Source organism: Jatropha curcas, chromosome 11 (assembly GCF_041381405.1).
Source record: "Jatropha curcas cultivar XTBG-Jc1 chromosome 11, XTBG_Jcur_1.0, whole genome shotgun sequence".
NCBI lineage: Eukaryota > Viridiplantae > Streptophyta > Magnoliopsida > Malpighiales > Euphorbiaceae > Jatropha > Jatropha curcas.
In genome coordinates, this window is record NC_143161.1 from 7,487,336 (window position 1) to 7,504,711 (window position 17,376).

At 32.5% G+C, this 17,376-nt stretch overlaps 3 protein-coding genes across 4 annotated transcripts; all 3 read right to left on the reverse strand.

Annotated features, from left to right (window-relative positions):
• Positions 1-2,970: 2,970 nt before the first annotated feature.
• On the reverse strand, positions 2,971-3,796 carry LOC105641300 (Cytochrome c oxidase subunit Vc family protein). 2 transcript variants are annotated; one of them, XM_012225821.4, is made up of 2 exons: positions 3,689-3,796; positions 2,971-3,400 (listed from the first exon to the last, which is right to left on the reverse strand). In XM_012225821.4, exon 2 carries the CDS (start codon positions 3,385-3,387, stop codon positions 3,190-3,192), a length of 198 nt encoding a protein of 65 aa, XP_012081211.1. In that variant the 5' UTR covers positions 3,388-3,400; positions 3,689-3,796; the 3' UTR covers positions 2,971-3,189. The 2 variants fall into 2 exon arrangements, with proteins under 2 accessions (XP_012081211.1, XP_020538538.1); XM_020682879.3 differs by having other exon boundaries at positions 2,971-3,419; positions 3,689-3,772.
• Positions 3,797-4,701: 905 nt separating this feature from the next.
• Positions 4,702-12,752, reverse strand: RCK (DNA helicase ROCK-N-ROLLERS). Its single transcript, XM_012225832.3, has 27 exons — positions 12,685-12,752; positions 12,258-12,438; positions 11,836-11,997; positions 11,347-11,584; positions 11,218-11,254; positions 11,104-11,150; positions 10,831-10,868; positions 10,641-10,662; positions 10,304-10,516; positions 10,065-10,221; positions 9,916-9,967; positions 9,143-9,214; positions 8,993-9,042; positions 8,758-8,875; positions 8,609-8,672; positions 8,451-8,534; positions 8,247-8,372; positions 7,980-8,176; positions 7,705-7,893; positions 7,350-7,601; positions 7,165-7,214; positions 6,885-6,902; positions 6,379-6,461; positions 6,101-6,302; positions 5,889-5,938; positions 5,468-5,815; positions 4,702-5,383 (listed from the first exon to the last, which is right to left on the reverse strand). Exons 1-27 carry the CDS (start codon positions 12,750-12,752, stop codon positions 4,785-4,787), a joined length of 3,717 nt encoding a protein of 1,238 aa, XP_012081222.3. The 3' UTR covers positions 4,702-4,784.
• Positions 12,753-13,793: 1,041 nt separating this feature from the next.
• Positions 13,794-16,376, reverse strand: LOC119369920 (pentatricopeptide repeat-containing protein At2g21090). Its single transcript, XM_037636882.2, has one exon. The coding sequence runs from the start codon at positions 16,111-16,113 to the stop codon at positions 13,918-13,920; it is 2,196 nt and encodes a 731-aa protein (XP_037492810.1). The 5' UTR covers positions 16,114-16,376; the 3' UTR covers positions 13,794-13,917.
• Positions 16,377-17,376: the final 1,000 nt, after the last annotated feature.

Genomic DNA, 17,376 nt, shown 5'->3' on the forward strand with positions numbered 1-17,376 from the left:
AAAAATTTGGTGCTTGTCCTCCAATAAAATTTACTCTAATGTTCAGGATTTAGGAGTAGGACCTTTAATTATCATCCATGCATTGTTTTAAAACAGTCCCATTATGTTTGTCTATTGATGGAATATGCATAGCCATTGATGCTCTGGTTTCCTAATAGATAAGACTATGCCATAGTTTAAGTCCCTATAGCATCAACAGCTCTCAAGTTTAGAAATTTCACTCATGATATTAGTTTGGAAATACTTCTAATATTTTTGAAATTATTTATTGATTACAATCTTAGATAATGTATTTCTGCTAGTCCAATTTTTGTAATTCGTAATATTTTTATCATTTATATAATATCGGAAATAACTTTTCTGCAAAGTATTAAAAAAGCTGTGTATTTTAATATTTTTAATGTCTATAAATATGAGATGTTTATGTATACCGGATCACCATTTTTATAATAATCATTATATTTATTATTTTATTTTAAATGTTGAGGTGAAAAGAAAAAGGAACAAGGCTCGATTTGCCTCTGAACTTGAGTATAACATATAATTTACCCAGAAATTAACTTTTTTTATAAATTAAATAGTTAAATTTGTACCAAAAGCACAAACTACTCAATTTTTATTTAAAAAATAAATTATTTGATCTAAATCAAATATGATTAAAAAAATAATTAACTATTTAATTTAAATCAAATATAATTAAAAAAATAATCAAACAAAAAATAATAAATATTTTTCTAACCAAACACCGCAATATAATGAAATCTTTTTCTAATTCTATAATTATTAAAATCAAGTAAAAACCATAAACAATTAACAAAACAACGTGCGGTTTGGGAAATCAATCATAATTCGTAAACTTCAAATTTTATTGAGTGGATTAATTAATGTTCAGATCTGTTTTGAAAGCACAAACATTAATTGGACGGTGATATGCAAGTTTATTAACTATTGATTAGCTAATAACTGTACCACCACATCACAGTGGATGATTGTTAAATAAAAAGATAGATATATAAAAAAATTACTATTTTACTTTTTTTTTTTTTTAAACAAGAGAACTCGTATATTATCTTTGAGAATAGAACTCAATCAGTACATTCGGAATATCAACTCATAGTTGAAACCTATTATGGCGAATAGAATTACGTGTTAGTAGATGGACACACTCATTTTCCTGTCTTCTAATCCAAAAAACTTTAATATCTGGCCTAGCAAGAAACAAGACCTTACAATCAGACATAATCAACCCAAAATCAGAATTATTCTTACTCATTGAGTTCAAAGACAAATATAAAGATCGGCGATCAGTAAAAATGCAACCAGGATCAAGTAAAGAAACAAAGACATAATGCACACGCTGCCTCAAAGCAAGAGCTTCTTGATTTTGCCATCAACAGATGATCACCACGCTGCCTCAAAACCTGAAATAGCTAACAAAAAATGACCTTCAGCATCCTCAGTAGCCAAGCCAAACCCCACAAAATCCGTTTTTCAAAACACTGCACCATCAACATAGGCGAGCCAAGTAGCTTTGTTCCTGTATTTTTTTTTTAAATATATAATTTTATCTCTATCTTTTACCTCCATTGCATTTTTTTTATGAATTTTTTTCTCATTCATATCAAACCTTTAATATTTTTCCATCAATTAAGTTTTACAGTGCTACGGTTCAAGCATTTTTCAATTATAACTTTCATTACAAATTACAATAGACCTTCATTTATGACAGCAGTAGAATATATTACAAATTTTAACAAAAATGAGAAGGGGGTGCAACCTAAAATCTGTATGAGTTTGTGCCGTTAGGCCAAACATCATTTGGCATATAGTAGCCTTCATTAAACATGGGTGACAAGATTGTGGCCATGAAGTTGTTGTAACTCCACATCATTCATTTATTTCGTTTTCTTTCATTTATTTCGTTTACTCTCAGTTGGCTATCAGGATAGCCGACTTTTAATTACTCTTTCCCATCAGCCGACTTTTAATTGCTATAATAAATTTAGAATTTCACGCTCCTTAATAAAATCATTAAATATGTCTAAATTATAATAAATGATCGAGTAAATTGATAATATTATTAATTTTCCAAAAAAAATATTAAATTGAAATAATAATTATTAATTATATGCAAATAGTAAATATGAAAAAAACATTTATTACTCCATGAAACTATAAATGTGACGAATATTTTAGAACAAACTATTTTCTTAAATGTGATAAGTATTATGGAATAGAGTTACCGATGTAGTAAATCGTTTTTAGGTAAATTATTTTATTCTAAAATATAAATCATTTTGAATATTTCAATACGTAATTATTTTGAGTATTTTAAAAAATAATAAATAATTTTTTCTTAATATTACCTTTACATAGATAGATGTTGTTTTCAATGTTATTTCCATAAATAGATGTTTTTTTTAATGTTACCTTTATTTTCGTAGATAGGGCAATTTAATCGATGTTATTTCCATAAATAGATGTTTTTTTTATGTTACCTTTATTTTCGTAGATAGGGCAATTTAATCAATGTTATTTCCATAAATAGATGTTTTTTTTTTATGTTACCTTTATTTTCGTAGATAGGGCAATTTAATTAAATTATAGATGTTTTTTTTTATGTTACCTTTATTTTCGTAGATAGGGCAATTTAATTACATTACTATTACGTGGAAAAACCTTAAACAACTTTTATTTTAAAACTAATGGAACACTTTGAATTTTCATTTTAAAAAAATTCATTGAAAACCATATTTTATGATTTATATTATTTTTTGAATTATTATCTTTTTTTTTTTTTCTGAGGGAAGACTTTGAATTATTATCTTTAATAGAAGACATATTCTCAACTACATTGGAGATAAGTAGTTATCATATATATTGCTCTTCGATACATTTATATGCCAACTATTTTAATTTAAACCCAAAAGGAACATGAGATCTTTTTATATATATACCAACCATTCAAAAAAAAAAAAAAAAAATCCATTCATTACATTATTATCTTGTCGGAGGAAACAGTTTCGTATAGTACGAGGATACATATTAATTAGGTAGACAACTTGACATCTATGCTGTATCATAATCTAACAATCTATAAATGTTAGTCATACAGTAATAAACTAACTCTTGAAAAAACCCAGAAAAGAAACATATAGCTAGCAGTAGTAGTGGCTAAAATAACAGCAGCTACTCATCTTCTACCACAACAGTAATTTCATCTTTCTCAAGAAGATCATAGAATTCTTTGGTTCTTCTCTGGTTATTCCAATGATGCATTTTCCATAAAAGACCAGCTGCAAGCCCTAGACTTATTCCATAAACTATCTCTTTCAATACACTTGGACCTCTGTAAACACCATGCCCTAACTTTTTAGCTGCACCCATTTGTTTTTCTTCTCTGGAAAAGCATTCACAGCCTCAAACATGCATTTAGATGTTATTTTCTCATTTTTTATTGATTAATTAATTCATAGTGGGGTTGATTTTTTAAATTCTTGAATTTTTATTATTGGAAAATTTATTCCAATCCAGAAAATCAAAATTAAAAAAGAAATGGTCAAAGCTAATTAATCTTGCAATATATATCAGGCAACATTAATCGATAATAAAAATACAATATTGCAATTCATAATTATAAAAAATAAAAAACATTGCAATTTCAAATATTACAAAATCAGGAACTTACCAGTGATTGTCAATGGAAGTATACAACTAACCAGCGCAGAGAGTGTGTGTTCTTTGAGAGTGAGAAGAAGGAATTTAGAAGAAGCTAGACTAAAATAAAAGTTTGGCAGCTCATTGAAAAGAGTTCACAGTTTTGTGCCACGTTAGTTGCCACGTTGCTTCCATGCACTTGGATTCATGCAAGTTTTTTTCCCAGAGACAAAGCACTTACGAAAAATTTAGAGATCAAAAAGTTTAGCCTACACTAAAATCTAGTCTTAAGTGCTAATTTTCTACTCCCTTCGATCCGTTAAACCATTACTGATTTTTTTTAGCTGGCATTTTTAAATATTAAGAGAATATTAATTATTTTAATTTAATTTTATCTTTCAATTAATTTAATAAAAAGTAATTTAGTCAATGAATTTTATTTTTTTCATTGTTTTTAACTCTTTAAATTAAAAAAACTGCCAAATGTAAGAAAGGGAGTAAACATTTTTACTAAAGAATTTAGTTTAATTATAAAATTTTACAAAGTTAATAAAAAAAAAAAAATACTAATTCAAATACATAAAAATCTAAAATTTCAAATGCATTTCTTAAATATTGTAGATTTCACCGATCAATTTAAATGAATAAATTAATTTTTTTATCAGAAAAATCAAATCACAGTGAACTTACAAATAAATCAATTGAATTTAATTTAATTTTTGGGTTAAATAAATTTGACTTTGATAATTCTTTTTTATTTTTTTTCAGGTTTACATAATTTATCAAACCAAATCGAAAACATGTTTTCTATTAAAATTGAAACTAAAAATAATTTTTAAAAAATCAAATTAACCTGAAGCAGTTGGATCGATTTAATTCAATCAGTTAAAACTTATTCTGCTCAGCCTACGAAGTAAGGCCCAAATGGCAAAGTTGCAAGTGGGAGAGAAAAGAAAAGCTAAAAGACATTCATAATTCATAAAAAAAAAAAAAAAAAAAAAAAAAAAAAAAAAAAAGAAAAGGTAAAAGGAAAAGGAAAACAACTATAAAGTGGAGTGTAGAATATATGAAACGAATTTTGCGACTCTGACACTTCTCCAACCACTTATATTACCAAGAACCAGAAATCAGAGAAATGAAAACACACTTTCAAATCCAAGAAATGAATCTACTTCCCTTGTTTTACCTGCCATTGCCAAGGAGCAGCGCTGTCTTTTTGATCCATTTGGAGAATAGTGTTGCTTCCTGCTATATTCCATGGAGCTTGACGAGTTCACTGATCGAGTGTTATCCTTTATCATAGAAATGTCAAAAGATAAAATCTTAATTGGTGATGAGTCATTATTAATGTTTGGCACTTTTGGAGTGATACTTGAACTCTCATATTTTTGGCATGGACTTTGAGACAAATTGTTCTCCTTCACCTTTGCTTCTGTCTTGGAACTGCAGATATCCATGACTTTCCCTTCAGGTTCCAAATCTGAAATTATTTTAGCATTTTTTATGAGCTTATCATCAGACTTCATTTCTCTCAATGCATCAGATGCTGCAATGGAAAACTCGGGTCGATTCACAACAGTTTGTTCCTTTGTCCAGATTGGGGACTGGGATTGAATTGTCCTTGATAATACTGGAAAATTATCAGCTCTTTCTCTTATGTGACCAAATATTGTTTCTCCAGTTAAACTTCTCAACATGCTTTTCTCAGGTTCAGAAGGATGTCCACCTTGAATAATCAAAATTAATAAATGAGAAAAAGAAATACAAAGCTAAAAAATGATTTTGTACTATTATCTGGTAAAGGGTGCACCTTTATAATCTATGAAGTTCTTAATAGCCAAGCTTCCAGAAGTATAGTTGTCAATACGAGATTCATTTTGTTCGACCTCTCTGGTTTCTGAAGTTAGATTTGAGACAATCTGTTGTGGGATTCTGATTTTCTCCGTTTCTTCTATGACATCCAGTTTATTGTCAAGTTCAAGGTCCTCACTGTGGCGCTTTCTTCTGAAAAGCAAGGCCTCTGATAATGGAGAACAGGAAATTTTTGAAGGAGTAAAGACAGGGAAGTTCTTGGCCTTTTGACGTATGTGGTCAAATATTGTCTGTTCGGATAGGATTTTACAATCATCCTTTTCAATTTGAACAGCATTATCACCTTCTGTATTTCAAGGAATAACAGACGGTGAAGATAGCATCAGAAAAAATAAAATCACAAAATTGTAGAGATTTACCATAAGCAATACTTTCTTCCACCTCTTCATCTATCAGTATAAAACTAGGCCTGGACGGAAAAATTGAATGGTTTAACAAAATTAGAATAGATGAACCGAGAAAGAAAGGAATTATACAGAAAGAGCCTCATTGCATCTAATGGATCAGAACTTTATATAGTAAGGCAATTTTAATATCAGAAGAATCTCCCACAAAATAAGAACAAACTCACATTGAGCTTTTTTCTGCTTTAGATTTTGTCGAATTGCCTGGCTTTTCAAATGATGCATAAGACGTAGTTTCATTATCATCCCTCATGATATAAACTTCCTCAGGTGAAGGAAAGAAGACAGGCTGCTTATGCCCATGTTTGTAATTCATGTCTGAATTTCCGTCCTTTGTTAGTATGATTTTTTGATGGAAATCAAGGCCAACTGCAGGAACACTAACATAAATGAATATAACAACTCAAGAAATTTGAAATTTTGACATATTTGACAGGGTTTTTACTGTATTCTTCAAAAACTAGATCAGCCTTCACCGTTAGCTTGCTTTCTTGGGGGATCGACAGGAGAATTGATGGACTGTAGGGGCTGCAATGAAAACCAATCACCTGAGCCTCAAAATGCATAAGCGAATTGACTAAACGTTCTGTTCTGAAGTACCAGAACACAAGCAAAATAGTCTTCTTTTAAGCACAGGTCCTTCCGTTTTCCCCAAGTAATTGACTCTTATTGCTAATTAGGTTCTGCTGTTGCAAAATTTCATATAAGTGATAATTGCTGGTAGTTTTTAACATTTGTAATCAAATAATCGGTGTAAAGATTAAAATCTAGGTTATTTCAAATGTTAGAATTTGGTTCAGGATATTGCCTTCATAAATCATTATGTCCATGACCTTTTCCAACTTGTTTCAAAAACTTTGATAATTTCATGCAATAGGAAGAAAAATGGTATAAGAACGATTGTATTTGTTTTTTTTTTACTAATATGAAGGGTAGTTGAGTCTCTGTTACCTGGTGAATTCATCAACTCTGCTGCATCCAAGGCAGATCAAACAGAAAGTGAGTGAGAATTAATGTTGCGTGTAAAGGATCAAGCATAATATAGAATGGGTATTACTTAGACTGAAAAATTGTGTACAAGACAAAAGGAAGTTTTCCAGATCAAAAGGTATGGGAGAGTAAGTGAGCACGTAAGATATATGCTTTGGAAAGATCCTTTTATTATGATGTTTGAATAGTTGAATTACTGGACCACTATCAGATCACTAGAAGTAAACAAATCATTCATCACCTTATTTTCTCATGAAAGTGAATGAGGTTATCTTCTTCTGTACCAACAATCTGTAACAGAAAAGAAAAAGAAAAGGGAAAGAAATTCAGTTTCCCGCATTCTTAAACAATAATCTCTAAACAAAAGTTCTCATAACTTCATTCAGGGTTGAAGAAAATATAGCAAATATGCTCTGGAGAACATACCATATCAGCGAAATGTCGTTTAGCTGATTGGATGGATTGTGATAACCTAGTGAGTGTCACTACTAGCCTGGACTTTCCTTGCCTCAGGCCAACATTTTCCTCAATGCTAAGATTGACTTTTGGAGGTAATGACTGTAGAGAATCCTTGATATGATTCCCAAAAGGAAATTTTCGGCCAGTGACTATCTCGATTCTCCTGGGATCAGCTTCAGCTAGTTCATCGAATGACTTAATTCCCATTGAATGAAGAGCCTTGCACAACAGAGTTAAAAAAATTGAAGAAACAGAAGCATTTGAGATACAAAGATTTCTCATTCAGGAAAAATAAATCGTGTTCAACAGAGGCAAATAAAACCTTTGCGGTCACCATTCCGATGCCAGGTAATTGCTTCAACAAGTATGGACTATCATCCCAGAGTTTCTGATATAATGATTTGGCAAGAAGGATCGAGTTTACAGCTCCTCTATAATTCTTTTTGAAAATAAAATACTCCTTCATGCACTTGGCAATTCTAGAACCGTTTAAGCATATAGAATTCATGTCCTAGTGCAAACAGGAGAATTTCGTAAGCAAAGTTTCAAGGATGAGACAAAATAATCAAATCTATTGGGTTATGGAAAAAATAAAACCTGGGTTAGGGATAAATCATGAACTGAAGGATCCCCAGTCAAGCAATCATTTGCCAAAATAAATATCTTCTCTTCTCTTGTTTGAATACGCTTTTTTCGTTTTCCCTTATCACCATTTATGTGAAAGCGAAGTCGGCCATCTTTGTCAATGTTAATGTCATTTAGAAGTTTCTTCTCAGCACGTCTGAGTTGTATCCCTTCATTTCAGCAACTAAGTACATCATTCCTCCTATTAACTGTTGAATGAGTAGGTACAGGTACACATACATGCAATTTCCTCTGAACGGCATATGACATTGAGCGCATCTTCCAAACTGCAGTTATCTGGGGTCTGCATAATGTGTTTCATTGTATCAAATTTCAAATAGTACTTGGTCATCAACCTTCCAGGCTCTGCAAGCACAAAAGAGGATAGAATTATAATTTCCATCCACAACAACAGAAAGATTCAGCTATGTGGCTATACAATACCAAGTGGCTTCAGAAGGAACCCATCTTCACCAGCCCAGATCATTTGCTGCTGTGATAACTCATTAACTTTCTTAACAGAAATCTCTGGCATGGAATTTCATTTGATGAGAAGTGTAGAGGGGAGAATAACAGTAATCATAGCAGTATAAGAATGGTACCTTGCAGATGCTTTTCTATTCGGTCTCTTGAAATCCCTTTTCTAACTCCATATTTCTCAGGGTTCTAACATGCAATGCATTAACAATTCTGAAGCTATTAAATGAAAGATACAGGTGATATCCTCTACAAGATTCTCAGAAATAGATACCTTTTTCATTCTCACGTATAAATATGAGCACTTCATCCACTCAATCGCCCTTGCAATATCAGAAACAGTTAACTGAACTATCTCTGCAGTCAGGTGCTCTGTCACACAAGAAAGCAATCTAAAAATAACAAGAAAAAAATCAGCAACCAAAAAAGAAAATAATAATTTTTCATAAAATGTGAACTGTTGTCCAAGTTAATGACATCACTATGGAGATTCTAGGTTATAAACGTACTGTGATTCCACCATTTCACATCCATTTAATAGATCCTCGTAAAGATGGACCTGAAATTATGTATCAAATTATAACTGAAAGACAGCAAAATGGAACTTAGTAACAAAAAAAATATCTACAACCGATGGAGAGAAGAAGGCCATTGATTACTGTTTCTCTTCTTGTCATAATTATAACCATTCCTGTATCATCAAATGGAGGCCGACCAGCCCTTCCACACATCTGCACAACAGTTAAATATCAACGCACCAGTGAGTATGGAAATTTAGGGTACACTCATGAAATCGAAAGAAAATTTATTCTTTTCTTTCTGGGGAGACATGGTTAGAATCACTATGCATATATTGCTATCCATCCACATTACTGTCTTCTCATTGATTTCCCTTTCACCTTTTTACGGGTTTTAGAATTTAGAAGAAAACCTCTTTGCAGAAAAAAGCTTTCTTATTTAAATGGGGCTGTCCTCCTACATTCCAGACAGTAATTAAGACTCTCAGGCCCCACCTGGTGAGTAGTAATGAAATGCAATATAATCTAATTAAATGCATTTCTAATTTAAACATAGACTAGAAATACTTTTATTACATCACGTTAATTATAGCTCATCAAACGGCACATTAGATCATTTTCATCCAAAAACTTTCACAAAGCAGTAACACATTAGATTATAATGATTGCTAATCAATAAAACATCCTCTAAATGAATTAACAACAGGGAAGGAATCACTCCACCAGTTCCTCAGACTATATTCTTCAGCCATTATCCAGATATAAATTTCATACATGAGCAAAAAAAATAAAAACCACGTAGAGTAATATAAGAATACATGGCTGTGGTGTTCATATTTCAAGTCCATATGTCTGTTACATCTACAGAAGAATAATTTTGTAAAACTAGTCACATAATATCAAGAGTAGAACACCTGTAGTATTGTAGATCGGTCATATTCCATGTAAAGACCTTTTTCCTTGTTGCTGTAATAATTAGAGGTTTGCATGAATTAAACGTGAAAAGTCCCCTAATTTCATTAATTCTATTAAAAAAAGTTATAGGAAAAAGTGCTCGACATACAAGTGCTGTGTTGATTTTATGATGACTGTATGTGCTGGTAAGTTGATTCCATGGGCAAGTGTGTTTGTTGTGCACAGAATTTGAATATCACCCTTGAGAAAGAGGCCCTCAACAAGGTTCCGATCCTTCAAGCAAAGCCCGCCATTGTGATAACCAACTGCTAAATTTACAGTAAATGTTAACTTGAGGAACGGCTTGTCAATGTTAGGTATAATATAGTGCAACAAGTTGCCACGTACCACCATAAAGGATATAGGATTGCATTTGTTTGTCACTGCATGATAGTGAAGCTTCCCTTAGCCTTTCCTGCTGTTCTCTGTCTTTAATGAATGGATTGGAATAGCCAAAGGTCATTGCTATCTGAGACAGTCGTTGTGCTGCTTCTTGTGCTCCTTTTCTGGTTGAGCAAAAAACAAGAGCAGATTTTCCTCTTGAATATTGTATCAGAAGATCTGCAGACAGTTGTAACCAAGTGTTTCAGTTACAACCACTTTGGAAGTGAAAATTCAGAAGAAGAAAAATCAGAACATACAAAACAAAATTCTAATAATAAGTTGGTCCAATGGTTCCACTTACCAAATATGTAGTTTTGAAGGCGCTGTAAGAGGAAGAAATACAAGGGATCAGAACAATGAGATACAACCCAAATCAATAAGAAAATCCTATATATATATATATATATATATATAGGGGGAGAGAGAGAGAGAGAGAGAGACAGAAGGTAAAAATGCAGATCATCTAGAACTTCACTATGATAAGAACTTACCTTTTCAAATAGAAAATCATTCTTTGCTGGGGTGTAGCCTGCAAAAGGACCATGGGAATACAGTGTAACACCAGTTATATAAATTGAAATATGCGGTCATCTCTATTAAATAGAAAAAAAGCACATGGCAGAAACTATATGGAGGGGAATGAGCAGATATAAATGACCCTTCCATATAGTGCATCTTTCAATTGTGGTCATTAAATAGAGTATATTAATGCACTTATTGAGAATCAAATTTTCAAATGAAGCAATCAACAAAGATAGGTATACCAAAAACTTTAGTTGTCAACTTCACAGGTCTCATTTCTTCTCCAAACCTGTACAATATTGTAGAATATTGAGATGAATGTACGAGATGATAAGAACTAGTATCATAAAAGGTACCTTTTAATTCCTTGGACAGGAACACTAAGCCATTCAGCTGCAGTTGTTGACACGCAAAGAGCAAATTGTTTAATCTTGTCAATGTTACAAATAGAAACTAAAATTGCTCATATTAACTTGTGTGATTACCAATGTCCTCAATGTTAGGAATTGTGGCTGAAACTGCAAGTAAGCGGACACAAGATAGAGGACTTGATTTCATTTCAGGGTTATGTGCTAGCATTTTTATTCTACTAACTATGGCTTCCAAAGCTGCTCCACGTGGATCATTCAGTAGGTGAACCTCATCGATAAGTAGCAGTGCTATGTCACTGAAAAAGCTCAAGCCACCATCCTTTATGCGATATCGAGTCACAGCATCAAACTTCTGTATAAAGGAAAAATGATGTTGTTGAGAATATAAAATGGATAAATGACAAATCATAGATCAAAAATCCAAACTGGAAAGCATTCTATTGGAACGTGAAACATGATTCAGACATCTTTTTCTTCAGCAATTATGTAGGTACATCTCTGGTTACGTATGATACTAGCCAATATACTTCTATTCAAGGGCCATATATTAATTTCAGTGTTATTATTAGAATTCAAGGGCTCTCCATGTTTTCTCAAACTGACCTCAGGAGTAGTTAGGATTATGTCAGCTTCTTGTACAGTCCTTATGTTGTAAAATTCGTTGTCCCCTGTCAACTCCAGGCAATTTATTCCCAATGATCCAAATTTTTTATTCCAATCCCGGAGCTTCTCCTGAACTAAAGCCTTTGATGGTGCTACGTAGATCTTGACACCACATGAAAGAAGTAGAGCAGGTAATAACTAACATGCTATTAGCTGGAAATAGAAGAACTTATAGTCCCACATCCAGGTACAAGAGAATCCTATTCTTGATTAAAATAAAAACTAGTCATGAAACAGTAAAATGAGCATCACAGCCTGAAGGTTGTAAATGTAAAAACAAACAGTTGTTCTCTATATCTTCTGAATAACAAAAATAAAACATCCATTATCAACTTTTATTGTCCTTGTGTTTGAATACATACTGTTTTGAGAGTTCCCTTGATGTGCACAAACCTCCCCTCAGATATGAACCTTGAGAGAAGCCTCAGTATACAAAGCTCGAAGAGCACTGTTTTACCACTTCCAGTAGGCGCAGAGATAACCATATTTACATCAGAATGATAACAAACAGGAAAACATTCACTTTGCAGTGAATTAAAGTACCTGAACCAAAAAGAAACAAGAACATACTAAACCATTTGAGATCAAGTTTCATCTGGTGAAATATCAAGTTTATTCATCCTACGCTTCAAAGGAAAACAAATCAGTGTAAAAAATTTCTGTTATCAGAATTTGCGGTCTTATGGATATTACAGATAAATAGAATTAAAAGCAAGGTAAAAAGTGTAATATTACCTAACTAGTAAGCTTCATGTAAAATTGATAGACTTAAATCAATAGGTATAGTACCTGAAACTAAAAATTGAACGAAATGTTACAGGCAAATCTGACACAGACTTGAGCGTATATGAATCCATTACTGAACCTCTTTACTGCGGAAAATGAACAAATCAGAGCTATTATTATCAAGAAGATCAAAACATATTGTCATACAAGTAATAGACATAACAGTTCACAAGTATATGCGGAGATCACTTCTAAAAAGGAAGGAAACAAATAATCAAGAAACTAAATACATATCAAATCAAATACAAAACATCCATAACCATTAATGTTAAAGTTAAGCTGGTTTCCTAGAAAACAAAATACCGTACATCTATGGCAAAAATTACAGAAAAGCTATTAATTACCATACTCTTGGTTTGCTTATCATCAAATCTGGAACAAAATTGAAAAGTAATTCATTGACGAAAATAGAATTTGTAGAGAAATCCAGTAATTGTAGAAGAACAGATCGATCCAAACTATGATCATTTTATGTAAGCACTAGAATTGAAGTAAGAGATGAAAATATCGCCATATATATCTATTGAAATTTATTCAGCATTGTCTCTAATCACTTACTTCAGTTCAGGTAGAAAGCGGAAGAGAGACACAGAGAGGAGAGAGAGAGAAGCGCCAAGCTTTGAGGCAGAAAAGATGACTACGTTACCAGTTCGAGCAGCGAATGCGGTGAAATTTTAAAAGCTAGAGACGATAGTATGATACTGAGCAAATAAAAAAAAAAAAAAAAAAAAAAAAAAACGCGCCAAGATTTGAGGCGGAGACAATTAAATTGGGCTGAAATGGGCCTGGTCTTTTATATGGGCCCTATTTTTCTCGGCCTAATTGCTAAAGTTTTCTTTTTCCAGTTACGTCGGTCTTAGATACAGCTTTCACTTTCATTTCAAAAGCTTTTTTTTTTTTTTTTTAACCATTTCAACCTTTTCAAAAAATTATTTAGTACTTATTAATTTGGCACGTGCGTTTCATGTCACTCATACAATTTCAAACGTGTAATTATTACTTTTGTATATTTTTTTTCCCAATGTTTAATATTCACTTGTTCAGATAAAATCTTAATATGTTCCACTACCCTTGATCCAACGACCTGTTGGTAGTTCTAATTCAAGACAAGATTTGATTAAATCATGACAAAAGGATTTCATATATATGAGTGGTTCTCCATTAAGTACAAGTGTAGACAAAATTACTCTAAAGCTCTACTCTTTTGAGTGGAGAGTAGAAAACTTTAGAGGTGTACTATATATTATATTGATTGAGCATTTCAAATCTCAAAAGCTCTAAAATCGCATAAATCTCAACTGACTGAGAGTGAGCTCCATCTTCTGAATAAAAAGAATGGACTTTATCTCTAACCTCAACCCAACTACAACCGCCACTCTTCTTCAATCCCTTTTCCTTCATTAATTTCCTGACTTTCAAAACATCTTCCCATCTTCCAGAAGAAGCATAGATATTTGACAGCAATACATAAAGTGCAGAGTTTTTCTCTGCTATTTGCCAAAGCCTCCTAGCCGTTCTCTCGGCTAAATCCTCATTTTTATAAGTCTTACAACCACTTAACAAAGCTGCCCATGCATTAGTTTCAGGCTGAAATGGCATGGCGTTAATAAACTCCTCGGCTTCATCGAGTCGTCCTGCTCGAGATAGCATATCAACAATGCAGGTATAATGCCTTCCCTTAGGCTTTAGTCCATAAACAACCTCCATTGAATTAAAATACCGGAGTCCTTTATCAACTAATCCAGAGTGAGAACAAGCAAACAGAACTGATAAAAGCATAAGCTCATTAGGAACAATTCGTGAAGTTTTTTCCATTTCCTCGAACAACTTAAGCGATTCCTCTGCAAAACCACTTTCTGCAAGCCCTTGAATCATCACAGTCAGAGAAACTTCATTCTTCTCTGGCATTCTATTGAAAACTTGCCTACAGCTCACAATATCTCCAGATTTTGCATACATATCAGTCAGAGCAGTGCCTACAAAAACATCACGTTGAATCCCTAATTTAATTATCTTTCCATGTAGGTTCTTACCCTTGTCTAAAGATGATGAACTCGCACAAGCACAGAGCAAGCTACAGAAGGTTGATTTATTTGGAATTACTCCTAACAAAAGCATTTCACTGAAGACTTCAAATACTTTATCGAATTGTTCACAATTTAAATAGCCAGAAATTATAGAACTCCAGGAGACATTATTACGCAGTGGCATGATATGGAACAAATCATTTGCTTCTTTGATTTGCCCATTCAAACTGTACCCTCCAATCATAGCATTCCATGAAACCACATTCTTCTCCGAAATCAAATCAAATACTAAGCGTCCATTATTAGTTTCTCCACATTTACAATAAAAATCAATCAAAGAGCTACTGACAAAAACATTATTTTCAATCCCAATTTTTATAACGTGACCATGGATGTCCATTCCTGCTCGCAAAGCTTCAACGCTAACCAATGCACTTAAAATACTAGAAAAACAAGAAATATTTGGCTTAAATCCTTCTTGAACCATCCTTTGAAAGAGTTTTAGCGACTCTTCAGGACAACCACTTTGACTATACCTCGCAATCATTGCACTCCAAGAAACCTCATTTCTTTCCGGAATTTGATCAAAGATTCTTCTCGCTTCTCCCAAATCACCCATTTCTACATACATATCTAGTATTGCTGTCCAAGAAACAACATCTCTCGTTTTCATATCATCAAATATTCTTCTAGCCAAATTTAGTTCACCTATTCTCAAGCATAACGTAATCAAAGAATTAGAAACAGCTAAGTTATTTTCAAATCCAGTTTTAACTATCAATCCTAAAACACTCATTCCCAATCCGAAATCACCCAAATCTGCACAAGCTCCTACAACAGAAGTAAATGTAACGTTATTTGCCTTAACCCCAGATTCAAGAAGCTTCAAGAACAGCCTTACAGCTTCAACACTAAGCCCATTGTTTGCATATCCATTAATTGCTGCAGTCCAAGATATCACATTCTGAAAGGGATTTCTTTCAAAGTACCAAATTGATTCTTTCACTCTTCCATATTTCATAAAACCTGAAATTAACGCTGTCCAAGAAACTTCATTTTTTTCAGGCATTTCATCGAACAGTTTACGCGCTCCATCGATGTTTCCCCATTGTACATTAGCAGTTATCATACAGTTATGCACAACGAGATCAAAACCATTAAATTCCTTTGAAATCTCACTTGCTTCAGCTGATTTCCGAGAATTTAGATACATTATCAAGAGCTTAATTGCTATATATCGCTCTGACGAAATACCCATTTTAATTAAATGGCCATGAAAGGCAGTTCCTTCTCTGATTGAACATTGGTTAGTGAGATTTTTCAAGAGAGAAACACAGGTTTCTTTATAAGCTTTGAAATGGGTTGATGGATTTATAGACAATAGAGTTTTGAGGGCATTTTTCATGTGGGACAAGGTAAGAGGCAGTTAAGTTAGTTGAAGAGAAATTGGGCGGCAGAAGACGAGAAATTGAAGGGAGAATGTGCCGTGTTTGGCTGTGAATGTAAAGTATAGGAATTCGGGTTTTGGGAGAGGATCTTTAAAATTGTGCCTCGCATAATGGTTTGGTAAAGCCTAAAGCGCGAAAATTCAAATTTGGACATTCTGGTATCTTAGGGAGGATTGGTTGAGCTTATTCATAAAGGTGATATCAATTTGTATCGAACAAATGTTGGTAATAATTTTAAGAGCGGTGCTAAATGCCACAATATGTACAAGGCTTAACAAAAAAAACATTTTGATTGTGAATTTACCTAGTTGTCCTTTATAATTATAATGGATATGATTTATTTGTAATTATTGTCTTTACAAAAGATGATTCTCTTCGTAACTACAATGATTGAAATTTCGCATGTTATACGCTTGGCATGTGGAAAATGTAAAAAGAGTAATAATGTGATTTCGTTACAACTATGATGATTGAAGTCTTGCACGTTATACACTTGGCAAATGTAGAATACAAAAATGTGGTAAATTGAAATAATGTGATTCTCTTTATAATTATAATTATTGAAGTCTTGCATGTTATACACTTAGCAAATATAGAATGCAAAAAGTGAGTAAGTGGAAATAAGGCGATTCCCTTTATAACTATAATAATTGAAGTCTTATATGATATACACTTAACAACCGTAGAATGTAAAACGTGGGTAAATGGAGATGGAGGGCCTTGAAAAAGAATGAAGTGAGTTTGGACTCTTAAAAGGATTTTGGATTGGCATACCCAAAAAATAAGGGGAAATGATATTATAGGCTATGGAGGCACAAAAAAAAAAAAAAAAAAAAAAAAAAAAAAAAGGAGAGAATGAAAATATAAAAAATGGCATGGGGAAGGTTCAAACCCCTGTTCCCACATCAAATGGCACACTCACATATTATTTGAATCACTGCTCCTCATCCAATTAAGTTATATCTCAAATTAATAATATTTAATATGATGTCCTTCATAGAATAGAGGTGCGATGAAGTTGATTTAAAAAAAATTAATATGAATGTAATGTCATGACCATAGATGTATTTATAATCTATATAATAGTGAGAATGGAAAAAAGAACACCGTAATTGATAAAAAAACATGATTAATTTTAGTAATGACAAAATATTGACTAATGAATAAATTAAAAATGGATATGGGGTAAGATTGCTTATATTGATTTTATAAGTTAAAAA

What these genes read in the sequence shown, in the direction of transcription:
- LOC105641300 (XM_012225821.4), bottom strand. Translation starts at nt 3,387, where the DNA reads ATGGGTGCAGCTAAAAAGTTAGGGCATGGTGTTTACAGAGGTCCAAGT.
- RCK (XM_012225832.3), bottom strand. Translation starts at nt 12,752, where the DNA reads ATGGATTCATATACGCTCAAGTCTGTGTCAGATTTGCCTGTAACATTT. An exon ending in ATGATTTTCTATTTGAAAAG is followed by an intron (nt 10,663 to 10,830) that starts GTAAGTTCTTAT and finishes TTCCTCTTACAG; the next exon opens with CGCCTTCAAAACTACATATT. An exon ending in ATAAAATCAACACAGCACTT is followed by an intron (nt 9,968 to 10,064) that starts GTATGTCGAGCA and finishes TAATTATTACAG; the next exon opens with CAACAAGGAAAAAGGTCTTT.
- LOC119369920 (XM_037636882.2), bottom strand. Translation starts at nt 16,113, where the DNA reads ATGAAAAATGCCCTCAAAACTCTATTGTCTATAAATCCATCAACCCAT.